This window comes from Trachypithecus francoisi, unplaced genomic scaffold (assembly GCF_009764315.1).
Source record: "Trachypithecus francoisi isolate TF-2019V2 unplaced genomic scaffold, Tfra_2.0 Lachesis_group3, whole genome shotgun sequence".
Classification (NCBI taxonomy): Eukaryota; Metazoa; Chordata; class Mammalia; order Primates; family Cercopithecidae; genus Trachypithecus; species Trachypithecus francoisi.
The window spans coordinates 68,254,891-68,282,588 of record NW_022681468.1 but is presented as its reverse complement, the minus strand read 5'-3'; the positions used below and the strand labels follow the sequence as shown (position 1 = coordinate 68,282,588).

The 27,698-nt window shown below is 34.6% G+C and overlaps 1 protein-coding gene across 3 annotated transcripts in view; it reads left to right on the top strand.

Moving 5' to 3' along the window:
* Positions 1 to 27,698, top strand: part of MIPOL1 (mirror-image polydactyly 1) — a 373,501-nt gene that overhangs the window by 107,978 nt on the left and 237,825 nt on the right. For all 3 annotated transcript variants that reach the window (XM_033188223.1, XM_033188225.1, XM_033188224.1), the window contains 2 exons: positions 2,715 to 2,748; positions 3,008 to 3,178. In XM_033188223.1, coding sequence (XP_033044114.1) covers positions 2,715 to 2,748; positions 3,008 to 3,178 — 205 coding nt within the window. The remainder of the gene's footprint in view (positions 1 to 2,714; positions 2,749 to 3,007; positions 3,179 to 27,698) is intronic.

Genomic DNA, 27,698 nt, shown 5'->3' with positions numbered 1-27,698 from the left:
TGAAATTCGGCCTGCCACCTGTTTTGTAAATAAAGTTTTATTGGGATACAACTGTACTTGATCACTTATTGTGTATGGCTGCTTTTGTACTGCAGAGGCAGAATTTAGTAGCTATGATAGAGAGCGTATGGTAAAGCCTAAAATAATTACTATTTGGCCATTTGCAGAAAAACTTGGCTGATCCCTACTCTATATAATCTAGTTGAGACTAAATTATGGCATAATCTTCTTTGATAAATCTGTGATATCGGTGATATTTCCTGAAACTTTTAAAGAAATACAAGTAGAGAAATACAAGTATTGACTTTTTCTCTTTCCAGACTCATGTTTGTGTTGAAAGTTACTTGCATCTATGCACATTTTCAAATCTCGAAGTAATAATTTTTTTCACTTTGACTAAAGTTATATTTTTCTTTTGCTGGCCATTTATCACTATACTTACATCAATTATAAAGAATAATAACAAAGCAAGATTGAGATCCAAATGCTAAGTGGCTCACTTAGCTCACTTACGTCCTGTGTGTCAGACCGTACAGTAGCCTTACCAAAAACATAATTTAAATTCATTTATCAGCAAAGTGACAAGTCAGTATATATTGTGTGCTTTTAGCAGCAATCACACAAATTATTTAAAGTCTAAATACTAAATTCATGTGCCAGAGATCTGGAATAGCCCTTGATAAGAACTTTTGATTCTGATTTTTAAAAAATATTTAAATTAGTAGGGAATTTTAATATTAGACTAAATACAATTATCTTAAACTTTTCTTATTGAAAGCTGTTAATTTAAAACATTTGAACTCTTCATCTTCCTCTCCTTAAAGTAATGCTTTACATTGCAATGCCTGAAGACAACCTATAAATATTACATAGAACTTCCATACGCTTTTTTTGTGTGTGTTGATTATTTGGAATATACAGACTAGGTAACTTACTGTTATTTCCTTCCTGATCATATAAAATTCTTTGAAACTAAAAATAGAAATTTATAACCTTGGTAACTAAATGTCTTTTGTTATTGCAAAGGTTCCAGAGGAATCTACCTCAGTCTAAATGTTTAATTGTCATGTATCTGTTCACATTTTAAATTATCAAATTTAACAAGGTAATTGTGAAGTTTGTAAGCATTTTAATTGGATTTTATTGGGTAGCTGTCATAATTAGATGTTACTTTGATTTTACCTAAAAAGAATGACAATAAAAGATAACATAAGATAAATATTTCTCACCACATATAACTTCCTTAAAAATCGTATTTAGCCAACCAATTACTGCTGGTTAAATGCCGCTCATTTTTTTCAAATATTTTCACTATGATAATAAATAAATGTAAGAATTTTATTATCTTATAATTTTCTGTTAGGTTTTTCAGTTGAGATGAAAAGAAGTTTCACAATTTATCTTCAAAATTCTTATAGAACAAACTTTTGTTAGGCAGCATCATTGAAAATTGTTCATTTATTTTGAAGAAAAAAAGATAAAAGATGAAAGTAGTTGCCCTTCTTGAAATGCAAACCTAAGTGGATGTTAGTAGTTTCAGATACATTGAATTATATATAACTTAAAATTACTATACATTCCTGTTAACTTATACTATTTAAGTATGTCTAGAAATAGCTCTTTAATATTTGTGTGTATATTTTTTTCTGTTAAAATACTAAGTTCCAAAAGTACTACTTTTCCATGAGTGTAGCAATTTTATCCAGTTGTGAATTTTGGAACCATTTTGTGGTATATTTATTAGGTGTCTTCTGTTATCTTTGGCTAGTATCCTCTTTTATGGTAAATGTTAAACCATAGGAGCACAGAAACGGAGGAAAACTTGAGAAAACAGAAACTTGGATATCTAAACTTTTTAATGTAATTTTAAAATAATTGAGATCCTTTCTAGAATCTATACCTTTTCACTAATGCATATTACAAATGTTCTTTTAATTTATGTACTTGGAATGGTTGTCTAAATTATATTATAGACATTTTCTATGTAATTTAAAACTGCTTTCTTTACCTTTACTGCATTTCTTCAATTTGTCAACATCAATAAACATTTCAGTAGCCACTATGACTCCTAAAAGACAAAATGCATTTCTGAGGGGAGCCCATTTGTATTTTTCGTCTTTATGTTGAATAATTCTACATACATTATGAAGAAGAAAATAACATTAGTCATCTAAAAACTTGGTACAATTTTGGTCAGCCTTCCTATACGTTTGTTTTATAATAACAACTAGGTAACAGCAAGAGATTTTTACTTCAAATTTAGTGTAATTATTTGTTATTGCTTTTGAGGGAACATAGTTAAACTTTGTAATAAAAATACTTGCCTCGTTTTACTTATGATAGTGTCCAAAAAAAGAGAGGAAGTACAGTTTCTGATAAAAATGGAAAGTCCAGGAATAAATATAATGATGAGAATGAGTGCTTTTATCACTGGGGAACTTTCTTCATCTAAGCACATATGAACAATTGATCCTTGTAGTCATATATAGCAGTAAACATTAATAACTTAACAGTCTGAAGTCAGTGCAGAAGATATGGAGCATTATTGAAAGATGGAGTCAAGCAGGTGGCACTTTAATATGTTCAGTGTCATGGTTGACTCTAAAGACTAGTCGAATGAAATTACTTGAGGTTCTAAAGATTTAAAAAGCGAACTCATTTTGCTGCACTAAGGAAATGCTACTGATCAGGCTTTCTGTGTCCCTTTTTTCTAGGCTAGAAAATATTAACCCTGAAGAAAATGACATGGTAAGCCATTCTCTGAGGAGATTTCTTGATGTCAGTCTTATATCTTAGAGGCTTAAGTTCAATTGAGTGGGTTTCAAGAACTAAGATGTGGGAAAAAGAAGAATTGACACACTAATAATGTACATCTTTGCTGCAATATGAAAATTCAATAACTTCACTCAGTCAATTTACAATTCACATGTGCCTATTAATTAAAACCCTATATTAAATAAAATATATTAAAACTTCATGTCTGACTAACATATAATGGTGTTGGTAGACATTACAGGAATTACTGAACAGAATAAACAATGCAGACACAGGGATAGCTATTCAGAAGAATGGAGCTATAATTGTGGATAGAATCTACAAGACCAAGGAATGTAAAATGAGAATAACTGCCGAAGAAATGAGTGCACTAATAGAAGAACGGGATGCTGCCTTGTCTAAGGTAACTCTGCATGTATCTGTAAAAGCATATACTTACCATTTTCTTCTTTCTTTTTTTAACCATTAAAAAATGACTGTGGCCCAGATATTCTTAATTCACATTAGTTTTTAGCACATAATTAATACCATAATGACTACCTATATTAAAATAATTATGTATTTTATTATACTACTGTTCAAAATATGAGACCTCATTTTAAATAAAATTTAATGCAGTCTCATTTCTTAATAAAATTAAACTTGTTTTATAAAAGGCTAACTTGTTATAGAAATTTAGTTATATTTTTTCAATTAATCAGTTTTATATGGGACTTCTTACTTAAGTTACAGTTTTCTGAAGACTGAGACTATGTCTGTATTACTGTTTTATTCCCAATGCCTAATTCAGTACCTTTTAGTAAATCTTGATAAATGGATCAAAATTATTCATGTATTTTTTTCTGAATGCTACTTACACTTTCCTGCTTTACCTGAAACCTGATTACCTCCCTCAGGCCACTGCTTCCAGTGCAGTCCTTTCAACTAGTGACTGTGCTCTCTCTCATACCGGTTATACCACTGGGCTTGGAGGCTTGTTTCTCGTTATTGTATTTATGTATGTATGTATGTATGTATGTATGTATGTATGTATGTGTGTGTGTGTATGTGTGTTTAGATTTGGTATCGCCTTGTTTCCCAGGTTGCTCTTGAACTCCTGGCCTCAAGTGATCCTCCTGCCTCGACCTCCCAAAGTATTGGGATTACAGGCATGAGCCACCACACCTGGCCTTGTTAGTGTTTTCAGATCAATGCCTTTTTCACTCCCTAAACACCTCCAGCTTTGAAACGCACGCATGAGACTCTAGCACCCAGTACACACTATTGTAGTCATGTACACACTTCTATATCACTTCCCTTGTTTTGTTAAGACATTTTCTAATGTCTCTTTCTTCAGCCTACTCCTGTCATAATTCTTGGTGATGTAAATTCCTATGTAGTTAATCCTTTAAAAAATTGCAGCCTCTTATTTCCTAAATTTCTCTACTTTAGTCATTATGTGCTGCGCACTATTATCTGCTATCTACTCTGTGGTCATACTCTGTTCCTGGTCATTCTGAGTCTCAATGTCAAGCTTCCCACTTTCTGCTCTCTTTCTAGCTCACTCATGCTAGAACTCTGACTCCAGCATTTTTTTTTTTTTTTTTTTTTTTTTTTAGACAGAGTCTCGCTCTGTCACCCAGGTTGGAGTGCAGTGGTGTGATCTTGGCTCACTGCAGTCTCTGCCTCCCAAGTTCAAGTGATTCTCCTGTCTCAGCCTCCTGAGCAGCTGGGACTACAGGTGTGCGCCATGACGCCCAGCTAATTTTTTGGTATTTTGTGTAGAGACAGGGTTTTGCCATGCTGGCCAGGCTGATCTTGAACTGCTGACCTCAAGTGATCCACCCACCTCGGCCTCTGAAAATGCTGGGATTACAGATGTGAGCCACTGTGCCTGGCCTCAACTTATTTCTCTCAATCTTACTAACTCTTTTCTATCCCTCAACCCCTTATGTCCTTACTCCCCCACCCCAACACACACACATCTAGCCAACCTGCATATAATGTAACCTCATTTCTCTTGGCCCTCTTCCTTTGTCCCACTCACCCAGCAAAATCAAAACCTAGTTAAATGAATCTTTCTATCTGTTTTGTATCTTCACAGCTTTATAAGGCAGGAGAAAAATCACACAGATTTACTGACTGCACTTACCTTAAATCTATGACCAACTATTAATATATTCAGTTAGGTTCTTAGTGTTGCCTGGCAACTTCTTGCTTTTTGCTTGTCTATTCACTCTTCCCTCTAGAGGACTATTTTATCTCTTCTTTCTCTTTAGTTATCTAACCTCTCCTCCCAGTTAAAAAGATAACTTCTGCATGCCCACAGCCATTTCATCTACCAGCCTACCTGCATTTGCACCCATGTGCTCTGCCTTTTCTACTTTACTTTTTCTAACTACATGCTTCTATTTAAAGACAATCTCTCTATTTCTGTACTAGTTCACATCTTTTCTGGCCTTCACAAGGCGATCGCTTAACCACTTTTTCCTTTTCTCTCCTACTTCGTAAAATGTTTCATATTATTTCATTTCCATTGCTATCCAAAATGCCTTACCATCTCCCATGGAGGCTGAGTGGAGGTTTTGGTAAGTCTTGGCCTAGTTGTGGTTCACCCCTCTATTTTGGATGAGGCCTCCCAAACTGAGAACTGAGTATTTACAAGGGCCTGACTGCTGGATGATCCTGTATTCTAGTGTGTGTTTGTTTTCTCAGCACTGGTAGACTGTGGAAAACTCTACTATTTTTTCAGAGGTTTGGGGGCTTAGCTTTTTAACTTAATGACCTGTAGAAGTTTGGAATTTGGCAAATGATTTGGTTCAGAAACAAGTCTCAGATATCCATTTTGTCACCTCAGCTCTGAATAGCTGTCAAAAGCTTGGGTGGTTTCTCTGTCTTCCAGCAGGAGTTCTTTGCCTAGTTAAAGCCTGATTTCTCAGTGTTTTCCCAATACCTAGAATATGACACTCTCAGGGAGAAAAAATAACTGCATATCCTCCAAAGATTCCTCTCCAGTTAACTCCTCTTTAGAATCTTAGACACTCAAGCCATTATTGCAGCAACAGCCCTCTGATACCTTTAGGCAGATGATTTTTGTATTAAATCTGGCTTTTCTTGTTCTTGAATGAAGCATTGGTTCACCACAAATGATTCCATGCTGTCTAGACATGGAAGTAAGTTAACTAAAAATAAGCACATAGAGCATAATTAAATTCACTGCCACTCATTCCCTCTTCCTATCTTTTCTCCCTCCACTGACTTTCATGGTATAAAAGGATAAATAAATAAGAAGTTAACATTTGGTAATATTTGCTGACAAGTTGTTATGTATAAATACCACTGCACTATATTTATGGTTATATTTTATGAGAAAGGAGTTGTTTAGTTATTTTAACTTGCTTATTTGCAAGCCCTATGGCTCAATAAATACTCATTTTAATTTTTATGTTACAGTCATTATATACTTACACTTTTGAATTATTGTCTTATATTTCTGAATGGAAACTTTTCTTAACTTTGATTTTTTAAAAATAAACTTGTTGGAATAGTTTTAGATTACAGAAAAGTTTCAAAAATGGTACAATATAGACAGCTCCCATATATTACCCAGTTTTGGTTTTCCCTAATTTTGTTATCTTAAATCATTGTGGTGTGTTCGTGAAAGTTAGGAAACCAACATTGGTACATTAGTATCAATTCAACTCTAGATGTTATTCAGAATTCACCAGTTTTCATTTGTGTCCTTCTTATGTTTCATAATTAAATCCAGGGTAGCATATTGCATTTAATTGTCACGTTCTTCCAGTCTCCTCTGGTTGGTGACAGCCTATTCATCTTTCCTTGTATTTTTTTTCCTCCATAACCTCAATAATTTTGAAGAGTACCTCTCACATATTTTATAGAATATCTCTGAATTTGGGTTTGTTTTTCTCATGATTAAAGTGAAATTTTGAGCTTTGGGAAAGATTACCGCAGGGATTTTACCTTAATTTAATTTAATTTAATTCATTTTTTACTTACTTTGATAATGGATTCTCACTTTGTCACCAAGGCTGGAGTGCAATGGCACCATCTTGGCTCACTGCAACCTCTGCCTCCTGAGTTCAAGCGATTTTCTTGCCTTAGCCTCACAGGTAGCTGGTATTACAAGCAGGCGCCACCACACCTGGCTAATTTTTTGTACTTTTTTAGTAGAGACGGGGTTTCATCATGTTGGCCAAGGTGGTCTAGAACTTCTGACCTCAAATGATATGCCCACCTCAGCCTCCCAAAGTGCTGGGATTACAGTTGTGAGCCACCGTGCCCAGCCTTAATTTTAAAGCTATTATTTAGCATCAGACATTTTCTAATTATGTCTTCTGTATAGTGCTAGGAAAACTTTAGTCACATTCCATATAGATATTAAAAATTTCTGATTCAATGATAATTTGTTGACTTTGATACACTTGATATCTTACTATAGTTTTCAAATCAAGTCAAAATCATTTATTTACTTTAACTGGCCTAGTTTAAAATGTTACCTTTTTCAGATAAATTGTTATACTCTTATTTATCCCAAATTGTTTTTTCATTTCTCTTCTATCTCAAACTGAGAACCAAAAGCCTTAAAGTCTTTCATAGCATTAATTTAAAAATTATAATTAGCAATTGTTTGATCAAGGAATTATATTACCAACCAGTCCTCTACTATTTCTTTATCATTTTTTTGGCCAGTTCACACTTCCCTATTTTATTCAAATTGTAGAAATATCTGGAATCAGAAGATAAAGCTGTAAAATTCCGTTTCTTCACTATTCTTTTCCGGGATCTTTCAGATTATTATTCTATCCAAACAAAAAATTTAGAATTTTAATTGGAAAGATTTTTATAGAATTATAGAATTTTAAATTTCATAGGACCTTAGGAGTCATCTAGTTAAATTGTTCACTAAGTTAAGGATCTGATCTGTCACTAATTTTTAATTTAGTCAAATATCCATCTTCTGTTAATATCTAGCCATTAGTGTTAGAATTGGTCTCAGAACATTTGATAAATAAATCATATTGCATCAAATATATTCAAATATTTGTCAGTAATATCTTAAGTCATGAGGGCTAGGCTTAGAAGCACAATTGGACCCAGGTCACACATCAGTAAGCAACAGAAAATTATTGAACTAGCCAGGATTGGTGATTTATTAGCTTTGAGGGCTGACTTTATTGGGAGATACAGTAATTAAAGTAATTATTCCTAGATATTCTGGCAAAATTAGGCTAGCTCTAGGGTATGTTTTCCTTATAAGGGTATACATAAATGGGCAAGGCCTGGCACCTGGAGGCTTTGGGTCTTATTGGTATTTGTAGTTAGTAAGATAATATTGTAGAACTCTTCATTGATTGGACCCTCGCTGGTACCTAAGTGAGGGTCCCAACCCCTGGGACCTGAAAAAGTCAGGTATGAGAATGGGGGTAACTATATGGACTTTATGGACTTTAACCAAGTGGACCACTCAAAACAGAAGGCAAAAGTCTTGTCATAGAGACTTAGAGTACAGCAGGGATAAAGGAAGAAAGTGGTAAATTCTATATGAACGTGCGTGTTTGGAATCTATTATAGGAGTAATGGAAAATATGCTATGACTCTTGATGAATTTCATTGGCATCGACTGATGAGAATGGAGCTTTGATTATATTGCCAGGCTTCATTATAATTAGTTCAGAAACTAAAAGAAAAGGTGCATACATGCTAAAAACTTTTAGGAGCAAAGCACAGCAAGGCAAAGCAGAAACTAGCACTGTTTCTGCTTTTCAGGTTAAACATCTTTGTATCCTTCAACCTTTCCTTGGGTTTCCTTCTACTTTTGTGTCTTCTAGATGTTAGTTTCTTCTTGCCTGTCTGTCAAGGCCAAATCAGTGATCATACATTTTTGTTTTCTGGACACCATACGGAGTATCTGCACTCATCACTATTATCTAGAAATGAGTCATTCCATATATATAAATTTATTATTAATTTCTATACTCTTGTTTCCTGTTTTTATTGTTGAAAATATTTCTAAGATATTTATATTGCTCCTTTAGATGAAATATAATGAGCACACCTTTTGTGATAATTTGGTGGCTCATTTTTTATCAAATATTGTAATGAAAAGTACAGATCCAGAGATCCTTCATGTTCAACATTGATAGAAAACCCATGGAAGAATCAACGGGTAATTAAAGAAATTCAGCTAGACATTTCACTATTCAGATTCCTTTACCAATATAGGCTGCAAACCTATACCAAGCACCAAGCTGAAGAAGTAAACTAAGTAAGAAGAAGACATGAAGAAGAAGACATGAATCCAATCTAGTGATGCAATGAAGAAAATTCTAGGAAGACTGCTGAAGAATGCATGGAAAGTGCATTAGTCTATTCTTTTTGACTCTTTCTGCCTTTAAGCCTGTTTTTCCCTCTTACTAGAACATACTTCCTCTCTACTTGTTGCTCACTTGTCTGCATTATACTTCAAAGACATTTTAAATATCGTCTCTTCTGTAAAGATCACTCACATGAATCAATATTGATAGCTATGTCATTTGTGCCCGTATTTTACCTTGTATCCTGTTACAGGCCTTATCACACTGTATTACAGTTAATTGATTTTATGCCTGGCTTTCCTACTAGCATGAACTTGCATGAAGATAGAAACTGTTTATTTATTTGTGTCAATCACAGTCCCTTGGATGTGAAGTTACTTATTATGTTTGTGGAATTATTGAACTTAGCTATTTTAGATATTTCAAGATACATGAAACTAAAAGAATTTAGTGAAATATTATTCATTCATTCACATTTTATTGAGTACCTGTTATGTGCTGTGTGTTGGGAACTCAGCAATAATCCAGATATAGAAGGTTCCTACTCTTATGGAACTTACATTTTCATATGCAGATGTAGATAGTGAACAAACAAATAAAGTCCTTTCAGTGGTGTGATGAAAATAGGTAAATGTATAGTGACGGCAGCTGGGGGTGGGATTGTCACTTTAAATAGGGTGATCAAGGCAGGCCTATTTTTTAAGATGAATTGTTGCTCTAAGACTTGAAGACTTGAGGAAGAGAAGTATCCAGCTGTGCAGAGAGCTATGGAAAGAGCATTCCACCAGAAAAGAAGAGATCAACAGTGCCCTGAGAGAGTGAACAAGCTTAGATGTTTAAGGAATCAATGCAAATGTGCCAAGCTTCCATTTGATTGAGGTACAGTTAGCACGGAAGATAGTTACAAGTGATAAGGCAGAAGACATAGGCAGCAGACAAGTCCATATGGTCTTGAGATAATGGTCAGAAGCAGATATTGCATCTAAATGCAGAAGGGACTGAAAGACAAAAGCTGTTGAAATAGTCTAAGCAAAAGATGAAACTGATGGTGGTTCAGAGGAACAAGTGTCAATCAAGAAAGTGGACAGATTTGGGAAATATTTTAAAAGTACAATAAGTAGGCCTCGAAGACAAATTGGATTTGGACATAAAGGAACAGAAAGAATTAAGGCTGACTTCTGTATTTGGACTTGAACACTGTTGGCTCCATCTGTTGTAAGGGGAAGTTTCTTTGGGGTGGGATCAACATATTTTGGGAGGGGTATTACATTCTCTTTTGGATATGGTATATTTGAAATTATTCTTAAAAATTCAGGGGAAATTTTGAGCAGTTACTTGGTTATTGAAGCCATTGGGATATGGATAAGTAAAACTGTGGGACTAGATGAAATTAAGGAAAGCTCACCAAAGAGAAGAGGGGCCAAGACCAAGTTGTGTGGTATGTCAACATTTAGCAGTTGGGCAAAAGAGGAGGAGCCAGGAGAGGAGATTGGAAAAGAATGTTGAATGAGGTGGACGGACACTGAAATGAATGTGGTGCCAGGGAAGGCAAGAGGGGAAATTGTTTCTATTTATTAATTATTATTATTTTTTTGAGACCGAACGAATCTTGCTCTGTTGCCCAAGCTAGCATGCAGTGGTGCAATATGAACTCACTGCAACCTCCACCTCCTGGGTTCAAGCAATTCTCTTGTCTCAGCCTCTCGAGTAGCTGGGATTACAGGCGTGCACCACCAGGCCTGGCTAATTATTTTTTTGTACTTTTAGTAGAGACGAGGTCTCACCATGTTGGCCAGGCTAGTCTTGAACTCCTGACCTCAGGTGATCCACCTGCCTTGGCCTCCCAAACTGCTGGGATTACAGGCGTGAGCCACCGTGCCCAGCCAGAAATTGTTTCTAAAAGATGAGCATAGTCAGTTCCCTTGAATGGTGTGAGTTCAAGCAAAGTGAAGATAGATTTGATCGCATGGATGATGTTGAGGGCTTTGACAGGAGTTCTGTCCAGGACAGAGGCCACCTTGGAGTGTTTGAGGGGAGAATGCAAATAGAGGAAATGCAGACAGTGAATACAACTTTTTTTCCCCCCTCTTGTAATGTAGATGGAAAAATTGGCATTAGATGGAGAGAGGGCTTATGGTATCTTGGGAGTTTTTTTTGTTTTTTGTTTTTTTCCTTTCTTTGTTTAATGGGATACTCTAGCACATGTGGTTGTTGTAGTGATAAAAATGAACCAGGAAAAAAGTGATGTTTTCAGGGATAAAAAAGATAATTGCAGCCTGTGCAATTATTAACAGGGTGGATGACCTGAGTTCGGGAGTTTGAGACCAGCCTGGCCAACATGGTGAAACCTTGTCTCTACTGAAAAATACAAAAATTAGCTGGGCACGGTGGCAGGCGGCTGTAATCCTAGCTACTTGGGAGGCTGAGGCAGGAGAATCGCTTGAACCCGGGTGGTGGAGGTTGCAGTGAGCCGAGATTGTGCATTGCACTCCAGCCTGGGAGACAGAGCAAGACTCCATCTCAAAAAAATAAATAAATAAAAATAAAAATAAAAATAAATAAATATATATATAAATAAAAAGAACCAAATCCTGGAGTAAATGAGTAAATTGATAGGAAATAGGTTCTAGAACATAAGTGTAAGAATTGGCTTTTTTTAGGAACAGGGAAACTACTTTCATTCTAACAGATGTATGCAAAGAGCTTGGATAGATACAGATGCTGGCAAGTTGATCAATTTAGTAAAGGAAAGTTGGGGGTGCAGTGTCCCTCTCTATTAAAATGACCTAAATGTGAAAGCTAAGATAATCAAGCTTCTAGAAGAAAGCACAGTAGAACATGTTCAATACTATGGGAATGGCAAGGGTTTCTGAAACAGGACACAAAATGCATTAACCATAAGGAGAGAAAAATGATAAATTAGACTTAATTAAAATTAAGAATTTTTTCCATCAAAAGACAGCATTAAGAGAATAAAAATGCAAGCCACAGACTGTACAAATATATATAAATTACATAAATTAATATGAAAAACAACCAAATTTAATAACGGACAATAGCCCTGAAGAGACATTTCACAAAAAAAGATATCAAAATGGCCAAAAAACATATAAAAAGCTACTAACATCAGATTAATTTAGATTTTCAGTGGATTAGTGGATGGTGCTGAAGATTTATAATGTAGAGACAGTTTGGAATCATTGTCATTGCTTGTATGTAAATGAACATAACTAGAGAAATGTAAGATTGCCAGGCAGAGCTGAATGCACATTTAAGAATTAGGGTAGTTAAATTTTTAAAAGCGTGTCAGGGAAGTTGTGTGATTTTTTTTAGCATCTTGAGTGTGGTGTAAGTAGTGTGGTGTAGTAGATATTTGATTTTAACTAAGATTGAGATTTTAATGGATGAGGGACCAGAGTTATTACAGCAATGAACCCCAGACTCTCCCTCACCATGGACTCTCCCTTATGTAAAGAGGAAGAGGAGTGATGAGGCACGTAGAAAGAAACTGAGGAGAGTGTGGTATCACAGAAGGCAAGGTCCCGGATAGTAAAACACTGGTAAATCCATGTGTTGGAATTCTTGGTTTGTCAAGTAATTGTGCTATAGTGATTTGCAGTCAAGAGAAAAAGGCACTAGAAATAAAGATTTTGAATGTATTTCAATTATTAGGGTTAGTGATTTCCAGATATTTTTCTGTGCAATTTTTATGTGGATGTATAGGAAAAAACCCTAAATGATACATACTTTATCACACAGTCTGTAAGCCAGATTCAGAAGTGGTTAAAGAGAGGAAGCATATCTAAGGAAAAGTATGAATAATTTAAAACTTGCAAATAATTTCCTCCTTATTGTAACAAGTATAGAAATTAAGATCTGAGAAGATAATATAATGACACATATTTCAAGATTCAGAAATGGGTGCTATAACTTTCCTGGCCTGGTTATGAATTCCTCACTTGGCATCTGCATGACCAGCAGTCACTGTGATAAAAGCATATTGAGACTGGGGAGTGCAGCATAAGCTAACAAACCCACTTGATGAGCATACCTAGAATCCTGGCCAATGATGTAACCTTCAAGGTTATCTTTTCACTTTAGCAGAGGAAATAATCAAATATCCTAGTGTCTTAATCTCTCCTTTTTTAGTGTTGCCTTCACTTTGTGCTTCTTATAATTAGCATAGTGTTTAGCATATAATAGATACAAAATAATAAATTTAAAATATTAGAAATTTGACAGAAAGGTTGTACTCAAAAGGAAAATAAAGCATAACATGTAGAATTTCATTTTTCAGGAAAAGTAGGAAGCATATTTGGTATTCTTAATTATAGTGACTGTAAGATTTTCATTAATTTTTTCGCTTGTCAGTTTGCTAATTTGCTTTCCTGTCTATCATACAATTATTTGCTTATGCATGTTTTTCAGTCAATCTTGCTAAAATATATTGTTGATGGTTCATCTATTATAATTACTTTTTTCTTATTGTGAAATTTTTACAACTTTTTGAAATTATATGTAACTTTAGAAAGTACAGATAAGCAAAAAGAAGGAAAAAATTGCCCCCAAACTCACTTCCTAGAAAGTTATATGTAGATTGTCTTTTTTCAATGCATATTATATTGTATATACTACTTTGTAGCCTGATTTTTCACCTTAATTTGACATTTTGTTAGATATTCTCATAATTTTACTTCATTTCATTTATTTATTTATTTATTTATTTAAGACAGAGTCTCACTCTGTTACCCAGGCTGGAATACAGTGGTGTGATCATGGGTTTGGTTAAGCTCACTGCAGCCTTGACGTCCGAGGCTCAGGTGATCCTCTAACCTCAACCTCTAAGGAGCTGGGGCAACATGCGCACACTACCACGCCAGCCTAATTTTTTTTTTTGTATTTTTTATAGAGACAGGGTTTCACCATGTTGCCCAGGCTGGTCTTGAGCTCCTGGGCTCAAGCGATCTACCTGCTTCTGCCTTCCAAAGTGCTGAGATTACAGGCATGAGTCACTGCACCCAACCTCATGCTTTAATAATGTGGACTTGTTAAGATTTGTTTAACTCACCTGCCATTGAGAGTTTTGAGAATGGTAACATTTTTGTAACTAAATTTTTATGTACATCCATGTTTCTTTCCTCAAGGAAAATTCCTAGGAATGAAAAAGTTGGAGCAAAGAATATAAACATTTAAAAATAAACATATTTCTGAATAGCCTTCTTAAAAAGTTGTACATAGAAATGTTATTTGAAATTTCATTTGGGGACTTTAGGCGGGTAAAATGCTAAGAAATGTAGACTTAATTCTCTAGGCAATGTGAAACTTGCAGTTTTTGAGTTTTCTGATAATGCAGAAAGTGCTACTCTTGAGGAGGATTTCTGGGCAAGACTTTATCACGTGCCTTGAGTAATATAAATATAAGTCTGAGGAGACCAATGATAATGGGAACCTATTATAATTGAGATGAAGAGGTTCTAAACAAGAAAAATAAGGAGAGGAATAGATATGAAAGCTATGGAAGCTTGTATTTTTGTAAATTAAGTTATAACTTGAAGTGAAGTAATCTCAAGTGAAGGATTTGATGAATTTTTATATATGTGTGTTCTCTTGTAAGCAGCATCCAGATCAAGGTATGGAACACTGCTAGTACTCCAGGAGGCTCTTTCCTGTCTCTTCCCAGTCAGAATTTCTCACCAAAGATAATCACTCCTCTTACTTCTGTCTCCATGGGTCATTTTGCATGTTTTAAAACTTTATATAAAAGGAATCATATGTTATATACCCCTTGTGTCTAATTTCTGTCACCCAATGTTACGAATGTATGTTGATCTGTATTGTTAATAATTATTAATAATGTGTCTTTTTCATTGTGGTGTGATGTTCCATTGTGTGAATATGCCATGATTTATTTGTGTATTAAACAGATGACAGAAATTTAGATTGTTTTCATTTTTAACTTATTATGAATGAAGTATTATAGAGATTCTTGAACATATCTTTTGGTGGACCTAAACATTTATTTCTTTTGATACATGTACAGGCACATACAAAAGAAAAGAATAGTGGAGTCATAGGTTTAGCTTTCTTAGGTAATGCCAAATGTTTTTCCAAAGTTGTGCCAGTTTACAGCAGCTATGTAAGTGAGTTGCTCCAGTTGTGAGAGTTGATACTTGGTATCATTACTCATTTTAGTGTCAATCATTCTGATGGGTGTATAGTCATATTTCATTGTGGATTTATTTTGTATTTTGTGTTTCCCTAATGACTAATGATGTTAGTAGCTTTTTATATGTTTTTTGGCCATTTTGATATCTTCTTTTGTGAAATGTCTCTTCAGGGCTATTGTCCGTTATTAAATTTGGTTGTTTTTCATATTAATTTATGTAATTTATATATATTTGTACAGTCTGTGGCTTGCATTTTTATTCTCTTAATGCTGTCTTTTGATGGAAAAAATTCTTAATTTTAATTAAGTCTAATTTATCATTTTTCTCTCCTTATGGTTAATGCATTTTGTGTCCTGTTTCAGAAACCCTTGCCATTCCCATAGTATTGAACATGTTCTACTGTGCTTTCTTCTAGAAGCTTGATTATCTTAGCTTTCACATTTAGGTCTTGATCAGTTTCAAAATACTTTTTAAATCGTCAAAGTCGGTTATTTTCTTCATATAGATGTCTAGTCGACTTGTCTCAGCATTGTGCAATTAATGAGTTGTGTCTCCCCAACCTCCCAGCAATGAATTGCAGTAGAGCTCGTGTAATAACTTAGGTTATTGTATGGATCTGTTTCTGGACTCTGTTCTGTTCCATTGTTGTAGGTTTTTATCCCTGCAATAATGATCCAGGATCTTAATTTCTGTAGCATTATAGTAAGTCTTAATTTGTGGTAGTGTAAGGATCCAACTGTCAATGTTCTTCAGTATTTCTGTAGCTATTCTCAGTTCTTCATTCAGCTTGTTGTTCTTCAAGCTGGTAGTATTTAGTGGGGATTGCATGGCCTCTAAAGAATAGTTAAAGCAAGACTGGCATCTTAGCAATATTGAGTCTTCCAAATGGTTGATCTTTTCATGAAAATGATTACTTTTTTCTTTATATATGGCTTTGCATCCCATAAATTTTTGATATGCCATTTCTTGTTATATGTGTTTAATTATTATATATGTTGAAATATTTTTTAGTTTCTACTTTTGTTTTCTTCTTTGACCCATGAATTACTTAAAAATATGTTGCTTAATATTAAAATATTAGGAAATTCTGAGGCTATCTTTCTGTCACTGAGCTGGAATTTAATTCTCTGGTGGTGAGAAAATATAAGCTATACTATTTCAATCCTTAGAAATTTGTTGATACTTGCCCTGTGACCCCAAATAGGTCCTGTTTCTTAGGCAATTCATGAAGTTTGTATATGCTGTAGTTATTGAGTGTAGTATTGTCTCCATATGTTATTTAGACCAAATAGGTTAATCATGTTGTCCAGCTGTTGTGCATAGATTTATTGTGCATATGTTATGTCAGTTATCAAGAGAGGTGTTTAAAGTATTCAGTGATTACGATTAATTTTTCTCCTTTTAATTCTGTCAATTTTCATTTTGTTTATTTTGAAGCCATTTTATTCTGTACTAAGGTCTTTACAATTACTGTATCTTCCTATTGAATAGACTGTTTTATCATTATGAAACGCCCACTTTCATTTCTGATAATACTTTTTGCCTTAATGTCTACTTACATATCTGAATGTTATATCCTTTTCCATCCTTTACTTTCAACCTTGACCCTAATATCTTATTATGAAAAATTTTAAACATATGGAAAATTTGTATGAATTTTACATTGGACGTTTGTATACATACCACCTAGAATCTATTATTGTATTTTGCTAAACTTGATTTATCACATTATCTAGGTATTTACTTAGGCATCCATCTGTCCATCAATTCATCTCACTTATGATGCATTCATGTAAATGCAGGCATCAATACATTGGCTTCTATATCCTTCAGCATAGTATATCATTAGACGGAATTCTGTATTTTGCGGTTATTTTGTTTTTATTTAAAAGTTATATACATTGAAATATAGAAAACTAAGTGCGCATTCTCTATGTCTGACAAGTGCATACAACTGTATAGTCACCACCACAGTCAAGATGCAGAACATTACTACAGTATTAACCTAGAAAGTTTCCTCATGCCCTATCCAACTAATTCATGTTCCCACCTCTCAACAGCAATCACTGATCTGATATTTTTATATGACACCTTAGTTTTATCTTTTTGAAAAAGTCATATTCGACATCACAGTCTATCTAACATGACCACATTTATTTGTTTTATTCTGTTCTTATATAGATAAGAAATGTATCTTTTTTTAAAACTTGTACTTTGCTTAGGAGGATTGATTTTTTAAAAAATATTTTCATTGTGTGAAATAGACCTAGATTTTCTTTCTTTAAAAATATTTACTCATTTATTCATTTATTTTTGGAGAACTTGCAAACTTTTAACTATCATTTACTATAACAACTGAACTATAGGGAAAATGAAATAGGTCATTTTGTAAAAATACATTTAATTACCAAGAATTTAGTATGGGGAATTAATTGCAGACAACTTAGCTATAAAATTGACTCAAATTAGTATTTTTCCACATGCCTCTTATCAACCTCTTTTTTTTCATGTGGTGACTAAATGCTGCATTTTATTGATTAAGAGATTTTGACCATGACAATTTATTCATTATACTTCTCTTTTGTTTTATTTTATTTTATTTTTATTATACTTTAAGTTCTGGGATACATGTGTAGAACCTGCAGGTTTGTTACATAGGTATACATGTGCCATGGTGGTTTATTGCACCCATCAACCTGTCATCTACATTAGGTATTTCTCCTAATGCTATCCCTCCCCTTGCCCCCAACGTCCCCCCAACACACACAGGTCCCAGTATGTGATGTTCCCCTCCCTGTGTTCATGTGTTGTCATTGTTCAACTCTCACTTATGAGTGAGAACATGCAGTGTTTGGTTTTCTGTTCCTGTGGTAGTTTGCTGAGGATGATGGTTTTCAGCTCCATCCATGTCCCTGCAAAGGACATGAACATATCCCTTTTTTATGGCTGCATAGTATTCCATGGCATATATGTGGCATGTTTTCTTTATCCAGTCTAACATTGATGGGTATTTGGGTTGGTTCCAAGTCTTTTCTATTGTAAACAGTGCTGCAATAAACATATGTGTACATGTGTCTTTATAGTAGAATGATTTATAATCCTTTGGGTATATATCCAGTAATGGGATGGCTGGGTCAAATGGTATTTCTTGTTCTGGATCCTTGAGGAATCACCACACTGTCTTCCACAATGGTTGAACTAATTTACACTCCCACCAACAGTGTAAAAGTGTTCTATTTCTCCACATCCTCTCTAGCATCTGTTGTTTTATGACTTAATGATTGCCATTCTAACTGGAATGAGGTGGTAAATGACTGTGGTTTTGATTTGCATTTCTCTAATGACCAGTGATGATGAGCTTTTTTTCTTTTTCTTTTTTTTTTTTTTTTTGAGACGGAGTCTCGCTCTGTCACCCAGGCTGGAGTGCAGTGGATGAGCTTTTTTTCATATGTTTCTTGGCCGCATAAATGTCTTCTTTTGAAAAGTGTCTGTTCATATCCTTTGCCCACTTTTTGATGGGTTTGCTTTTTCTTGTAAATGTGTTTAAGTTCCTTGTAGATTCTGAATATTAGACCTTTGTCAGATGGATAGATTGCAAAAATTTTCTCCCATTCTGTAGGTTGCCTATTCATTGTGATAATAGTTTCTTTTACTGTGCAGAAGCTCTTTAGTTTAATTAGATGCCATTTCTCAATTTTGGCTCTTGTTGCCATTGCTTTGGTATTTTAGTCATGAAGTCTTTGCCCATGCCTATGTCCTAAATGGTATTGCCTAGGTTTTCTTCTTGAATTTTTATGGTTTTAGGTCTTATATTTAAATCTTTAATCCATCTTGAGTTAATTTTTGTATAAGGTGTAAGGAAGGGATCCAGTTTCAGTTTTCTGCATATGGCTAGCCAGTTTCCCCAACACTGTTTATTAAATATGGAATCCTTTCCCCATTGCTTGTTTTTGTCAGGTTTGTCAAAGATCAGATGGTTGTAGATGTGTGGTGTTATTTCTGAGGCCTCTGTTCTGTTCCATTGGTTTATATATCTGTTTTGGTACCAGTACCATGCTGTTTTGGTTCTGTAGCCTTGTAGTATAGTTTGAAGTCAGGTAGCGTGATGCCTCCAGCTTTGTTCTCTTTGCTTAGGATTGTCTTGGCTATACGGGCTCTTTTTTGGTTCCATATAAAATTTAAAGTAGTTAAGTGTATTAGAGATTTTTATGAGTCCTTTTGTTATTTTGGTTTTAACAATCATTGAAAATTCAGAGTTTTTCACTGTTAATGTTAACTTTTTATTTTCTCACAATTTTGATTTCAGATAAAATTTACATGTACAAATGAAATACATAAATATTAAACTGGCAATTTGATGAGTTTTGACGAATTTATACATGCATGTAACCACATCTTTATAAAGGTATACACATTTCCATAGCCATAGAAAGTTCCCTCATTTATATTTCTTCTCTATCAATCATCTCTGCCCCACCCAAACAACTTTTCTGATTTTTTTTAAATTAGAGATTTGTTTTGCTTCTTCTAGAATTCTATGTAAGTGGTATTGTATAATGTCAGCAAGGTATTTGTGATATTTTCCAATCAGTAATTTTGTTCTTTTTATTGATAAGCAATACTTCATTGTTTAATACTACATTTGTTGTTCATTCTCCTGTTGGTGGACATTTGGATTTGTCCAGTTTTTATCTATTATGGTTAATACTGTCACAAGAATTCGTGTATAGGTCTTTTTGTGGACATACATTTTTATTTTATTGGTTAAACACCTAAGAGTGGAATTGCTGCCTTATAAGATAGGGATGTATTTATTTTTAAAATAAATCAGCACACTTTATGTGGAAGTGACTATTATTTTACATTCTCAGCAGCAATTTACTGAAGTTCTGGTTGCTCTACATACTAATCAACACTTGTTATTGTCAGTGTCTTTAATTGTAGCTGTTTTAGTAGGCATATATTGGTATATCATTGTGATTTTAATTTGCACCTCCCAGTGACTAATGCTGTTGTGAACTTTTTCAGATACTTATTGGCCATTCATATATTTTCTTTATTGAAACATCTGTTCATGTCTTTTCCTCATTTTTATTTTGGGTGTATTGACTTTTTATTATTGATTTGTGTTTCTGGGTGTGGTTCTGATTGATTCTGGATGAAGTCTGTTGTCAGATACATGTATTAAAATACTTTCTCCCAGTTTTTGCTTGCTTATTTATTTTCTTAATACCATATTTTGATGGGAAGAAGTTTTAAATCTTGATGACATCTAATTTATCAATATTTTAATTGTCTTGTTTAAAGAATCTTTCCTCATTTCAAGATTGCAAAGCTGACAGCTTGTTTTCCTCTACAGGCTTTAATGTTTTAGTTTTCACTTTTAGTCTGTGATTTATTTTGAGTTAATTATGTATGGTAAGATAAAGATTGAAGTTCATTTTTTTAAACAGGTGAATATCCAGTTGTTTTAGCATTATTTATTGAGAGATGATTTTCCCCCATTAAGTGGCTTTCATGCTATTGAAAAAAATTAATTGACCATGTAAGTGTGTGTCTGTTTATGGATGTGTTATTCTTTTCTAATGATCTATTTGTCTATCTTTATGCTAATGTCACACTGCATTAATTACTGTAAATTTCGAAGACAACCGTTGAAAGTCCTCCAACTTGTTCTTTTGTAAGGTTTTTTTGGTTATTCTAGGTTCTTTGCATTTTCCTATCATCATAAGAGTCAGATTTTTAACTTCTACAAAACACCTGATAGGGTTATGATTTTCATTGTGTTGAGTCTATAGATCATTGGAACAGAGGGAGACTGACATCTTAATAATTTTTAGTTTTTCAATATATATCTCCATTTATTTCACTTATCACAGTCTGCTTCATATTAATAATGCACTACGGCCGGGCGCGGTGGCTAAAGCCTGTAATCCCAGCACTTTGGGAGGCCGAGACGGGCGGATCACGAGGTCAGGAGATCGAGACCATCCTGGCTAACACGGTGAAACCCCGTCTCTACTAAAAAAAAAAAAAAAAACTAGCTGGGCGAGGTGGCGGGCGCCTGTAGTCCCAGCTACTCGGGAGGCTGAGGCAGGAGAATGGCGTAAACCCGGGAGGCGGAGCTTGCAGTGGGCTGAGATCTGGCCACTGCACTCCAGCCTGGGCGACAGAGCGAGACTCCGTCTCAAAAAAAAAAAAAAAAAATGCACTACATGGTTTAAATTGTAATAATCCTTAAACAGCAAAATTCCATTTGCCCTCATCTTTTTAATATGTTGAAATATATTTTATATTCATTTTACTTCAAATAAAAAAATCCTTCAAAGAAATTATGAGAAGCAAAAATATACTCTTTTACCTACACATTTATTTTAAATTCACTTTATTTCTTTATGTAGGAATTTCAATTTTGTTTTTTTCTTAACTTAAATAACTATCTTTTAGCATTTTATTTCTTTTCTTTCCTTCTTCCTCCCTCCCTTTCTCTCTCCTTTTCTTTCTTTCCTTCCTTGCTTTTTTCCTTTATCTCTTCCTCTACCTCTTCTTCCCTTTTTCTTCTTCTTCCTTCTCCTTTTCTCCTTCTTATTCTTTCTGCTTTTTCTAATACTGTATATATCTGCTGTTGTTGAATTCAGTTCTCATTTATATGAATGTCTTCATTTTACTCTCATTTTTAAAGGATATTTTCACTAGATATGAATAGATACATGACATGAATATAAGGAATGCCCTAGGGGATCTTCTGTATTCAACATATATTCCTCCTTACCCCTTTTGGATAGTGGCAACCCAGTTTCCTCTTGGTAGTGAGGATCTGTGATCCCAGCCAGTATAGCAGCCTCCTTCCTCACCTGTTGATTCAAAGGCATGAGGAATTCCAGGTGGTAATTTCAACTTTCAGACAAGTGGTATCCATGTTATGTCCTCCTGCGAAAGCTTTTCTCCATTTGGAACTAAGATGCTTGAATTAACACCATCTTAATTTGCAGAGATAGGAAGCAAATATTTTGCTAGTGGATCACTAGGGGTAAAAGTGAATAGAGTCATTCCTGTTTTTATCCCTTAGTTATTGAACCCATGAATCCTGGCTATGGGTAAAAAAGCATTGTATAACAGACTCTGATACAGAGTACATATGTTATTTTAGAGAATCTTACCCAGCCCCACAAGGGACTGCTACCTAGCTGGCGCTGTAACTAAGTCTCCAAAAGACCATTTTGCCATTCTGTCAAGCTAGCTGCTTCGGGATGATGGGGGACATGGTAAGACTAATGAATTCCTTGAGCGCAGGCTCACTGCTTATCTGTGCTTCACTGTGAAGTGAGTTCTTGAATCAGAAGCAATACTATGTGGGATGCCATGGTGGTAGATGAAGGCATTCTGTAAGTTCACAGTTTTTTTTTTTTTTTTTTTTTGGCAGAAGCATTGTGTGTAGGGTAGGCAGATCCATATCCAGCGAAAGTGTCTATTCCAATAAGAAGACAGCACAATCCTTTCTATAATGGAAATGGTCCAGTGTAATCACCCTGCACATTGGTGACTGGAAATCCATGTTGCCAAGCCTCTGCAGAACTTCCATGCCTGCCATCATGTTTACTGTGTTCATGAGCTCATTGAAGAGTGATAGGAATGTCTGGGGAAATAGGCAGACTGATATCCACAAAATGGATCATCCCATCAACCTGATTATTAAAGCCCTCATCTGCTATGGTCACCTTTTGGTGAGCACTCACGTGAAACACAAATACTCAGTATTCACATGTGAATGCTTTATCTTGAAATGTAAATTATCTTTAAGATAATCTTGGTAATTGATATAAAGGACTAATTCTAAGGAAGAGCAGAAAATGAAAACAAAAACTGTGAATGTAGCTAGAGACAATTCTTGATTTGGAAAAGACTTAGAGGAGGCAGAGATAAATGAACTCAGACAAGATTAATAACAAATAAATATATAGCTGTATTTAGAAGTGAAGAGAGATGAAGTCAGAGAAGTTTATGCTTAATTCCTTATTTCTTATTTGATATACTTTATTTGTTGAGCCTAGGAGATAGAAGGTTGGATTTAGGGTCTTGAGGTCAGTAAAACTGTACAGTGTGTGGAAGAAATCCAGGTAAGAAAATGAAATGGATTAGCATGCAATATCCCACATGAGGCTGGAAATAATAAAATTTAAAAGTCTTTTTTTTTTTTTTTTTTTTTTTTGGAGACAGATTCTTGCTCTGTTGCCTAGGCTTGAGTGCAGTGGCACAATCGTGGCCCACTGCAGCCTCAACCTCCTGGGCTCAAGGGATCCTCTTTCCTCAGCTTCCCAAGTAGCTGGGACTATAGGTGCATGCCACCACACCCGGCTACTTTTAAAATTTTTTGTAGAGACAGAGTCTCCTTATGTTGCCCAAGCTGGTCTCGAACTGGGCTTAAGTGACCTTCCCACCTTAGCCTTCCAAAGTGCCAGGATTACAGGTGTGAGCCATCGTGCCTGGCCAATTCAAGCAGTCTTTAGCTGATGGTGAAAGTGGAGAAAATATATATTTGTTTTCTATTATAATGGGTTTATCCTGGGTTGAAGTTGACAAGGTCTCTAGTGTAAGGAATTTGAAGGTGCTTGGGACAGTGTTACTGAAATAGTGAACCAGATGATCTAGCATAGACAAAAAATAATCCTTTTTAAAAGAAACTATTATTTCACTCTTCTTAGAGTATTTTTGATAAGAAGGCAGAAGAATATAAGGTTGTGATCTAAGAGCAAGAATTTTGAATTAAGGATTAAAGAGACCTAAGAGCAACATACAGTACTGGTTGTGAACATTGTTTGAAGGTAAATTTCATTAGAAAAAAAAAAAAAAGGGTTAAGTGTGAGTTTAAGAGTGTTGTTTGGATGACCATTGCCTTTGTCTAAAATTTTTGCAGAAATTTTTTTTTTTTTTTTGAGGCAGAGTTTCGCTCTTGTTGCCCAGGCTGTAGTGCAATGATGCAATCTCTGCTCTCTGCAACCTCCACCCCCCAGGCTCAGTCAATTCTTCTGCCCAACCTCCCGAGTAGCTGAGATTACAGGTGCCCACCACCATGCCCAGCTATTTTTTTTATACTTATAGTAGAGACAGGGTTTCACCATGTTGGTCAGACTGGTCTCGAACTCCTGACCTCAGGCGATCCATCTGCCTCGGCCTCTCAAAGTACTGGGATTACAGGCATGAGCCACCACACCTGGCCCAAAAAATTTTCCATTAAAATATGGGAAAGTAACCTTGGTGGTAAGTAGTTCACAGTGTCACAGATGAGAAACTAGTCATTCAAATCCAAATCAGTGCTTCTCAAACTAGCTGTGGTGAAAGACCATTTTTTTAAAGTTTTTTTCAAAGCTTTTTAAAAGTTTTATTATATGTTACTACCTTTGTAAATATGATAAAAATGAATTGTCAAAAGTGAAATTTAAAAAATATGCAAAATTCAAACAACAGTTTTTAAACTATTGGCTTTAACAGCCATAAAATTTCTTTGTCAGATTACCATAAAATGTGTAATAGCTGACTTTGAATTCTAGTACTAGCTTCATGTCAGTAACAGACAGTTTTGGAGTAGTACTTGTCCCTGGATCACACTTTGAGGAGTACTGCTCTAAATGAGATAGCAGAAACTTCAAAAATGAAAGCGATATATAACGAAGTGTTCTTAGACTGGAAATAGCAGTTGGAAACTAGGAAAATCCAAGTCCTTTTTTCCTGCCTCTGAAGTAACAGTATGTGAGAGAAGGAGCATGCTCAGTTACAGAGGGTTCAGAGAGAAGTGTTACTGGAAGTGGGGCAGTTTTGTATTGAACTGAGGAAATAAACGGATTAGGCTTAAGAGTATGTAGAATGATCTTGGCAATGAAAAACTACTTCCAAAGGCCAGAGATGATGAAAGTACAAAGTGGGCAGGCAGGTGAGGGAAAGAGCTAAGTCATAGGAAAGTTATAGTTTTAAAATACTAGTTGACTTTAGGGAGTTGAATGATAGACTGTTTTCACTAAGATTGCTCTTAAGTTAATCACTGCTCAATAGTTTGAATGATGTTCCTGGCCTTACATATACACATCCATAAAACAACTTTAAGAACATTAAAAAAAATGCAGGTAAATGATTGACTTCATTAAAAACTAGAAAGTGTCCTGAGAACTGTCTGAGGTCTTTAAAGCTTTTGCTACAGTAGTTGGTTAATCAGTACACAAATATTTACTTGCCTCCTGTAGAGAACACTAGTTATCATACTTACATGTTCAGAAATAATTTGAGTCTGAAGTCTCAATGAGAATGACTTTTTATATAATATTCAACTTGTTGATACTTTGATTTGTCATATGAACTTTTAGTTTTAGTCTTGTAATCTTAGAAGTTAGAGTTGCTTCTGTTAGGATTTAACAATGTTTGGGCAGCACACATTATACAAGAAAATTAAGAATGAGCACTTAAATAATTGACAGCTCAGTTGAGATTACAACATTTATAATGGCAAATAAAGTTTGCAAACCAAGAGGAAGCACCTGTGATTCCAGGAATATAATAACTGAAAAAGAGCTTAATAAACTATTAAACTGTGGCTATCATCCAGTAAACACTAATGCTCTTTCCTGAACTCTGATTTGTGTTTTAAAATAATGTAAGAAACATCTCTGTCCTTTTATGCAATAACTGCCAACTTAACATTTAGGTTATACTGTTGTTTGTTTATGGATTTTGAGAAGATCCATTGAAGTTTACTTAAGAAGCAACTCATTACAATGGTATTATTTACTGAATTTTGTTTTCCTGGTCATTAGCTAACTATAGAGTTCAGCATTACAAGGTTATAACTATACAAAAAGGATCAAAATACCACATCCTAGTAGTTGTATTAGCCAGAGAAGTAAAGTCATCATCTTAGAAACAAATGCTTTTGCAGCACTGAAGAGATTATAAAAAACGAATAAGCCAAACCAGAACTTTTATGTGGTAATTTTTAAATTATCTTTATTTTAATCATTTTAGTAGTAAAATATTGTTCTACATTTTAATTACATTCTGATTATTCACATTAAACTATAGAAATGCAATACTTTTCTGGTATAATTCTTATCAAAACAGAAAATTCAGAACGGTTCTTGAATTTTTACATTTATTATTGAATTTGAAGAGGAAGTGTTGCTAGTGAATTTTAAGTTTTAATTCAGCTACTATAATTGTAATCTCTTTTTTTTTTTCTTTTTTTTTTTTTATTATTATACTTTAAGTTCTAGGGTACATGTACATGACGTTTATATCATGTATAACTCCCCAATGCAATCCCTCCCTCCTCCCCCCTCCCCATGATAGGCCCCAGTGTGTGATGTTCCCCTTCCCGAGTCCAAGTGATCTCATTGTTCAGTTCCCACCTATGAGTGAGAACATGCGGTGTTTGGTTTTCTCTTCTTGTGATAGTTTGCTAAGAATGATGGATTCCAGCTGCATCCATGTCCCTACAAAGGACGCAAACTCATCCTTTTTTATGGCTGCATAGTATTCCATGGTGTATATGTGCCACATTTTCTTAATCCAGTCTGTCACAGATGGACATTTGGGTTGATTCCAAGTCTTTGCTATTGTGAATAGTGCCGCAATAAACATACGTGTGCATGTGTCTTTGTAGTAGAGTAATTTATAATCCTTTGGGTGGTGCTGGGAAAATTGGCTAGCCATAAGTAGAAAGCTGAAACTGGATCCTTTCCTTACCCCTTATACGAAAATTAATTCAAGATGGATCAGAGACTTAAATGTCAGACCTAATACCATAAAAACCCTAGAAGAAAATCTAGGTAGTACCATTCAGGACATAGGCATGGGCAAGGTCTTCATGTCTAAAACACCAAAAGCAACGGCAGCAAAAGCAAAAATTGACACATGGGATCTAATTAAACTAAAGAGCTTTTGCACAGCAAAAGAAACTACCATCAGAGTGAACAGGCAACCTACAGAATGGGAGAAAATTTTTGCAACCTACTCATCTGACAAAGGGCTATAATTGTAATCTCAAACCCATTTAGTCTCCAAAGAGGTTTTAGGTAAATATTGTAAACACCTGGAAGGTAGGAAAATACCAACATAGTGTTCTTAAATTTTATACAAACATAATTCTAATTTAACTTTAATGTATTAAATATAGTTATGATTCCATATAATTAAAGTCCTCAATATAATTAACAGTTCATACATTAAATGTGAGATATAATATCCTTTATGTTTGTATTACCATTTCCTCTTGTTAAACTCTATGATTATCCCAGCAGATTGAGATCTTGAGAAACTGTGGGTGATAAAAGGGCTGTTCTCAGAGTATCAGAGATACTTCTAAAATTAAGGGACTGTGTAACTTTTGTTTTTGTGTCCTCTTAATTTTTTTTTTTTTTTTGCAACCTGTTTAGATTACTTCCTCAGACTTATC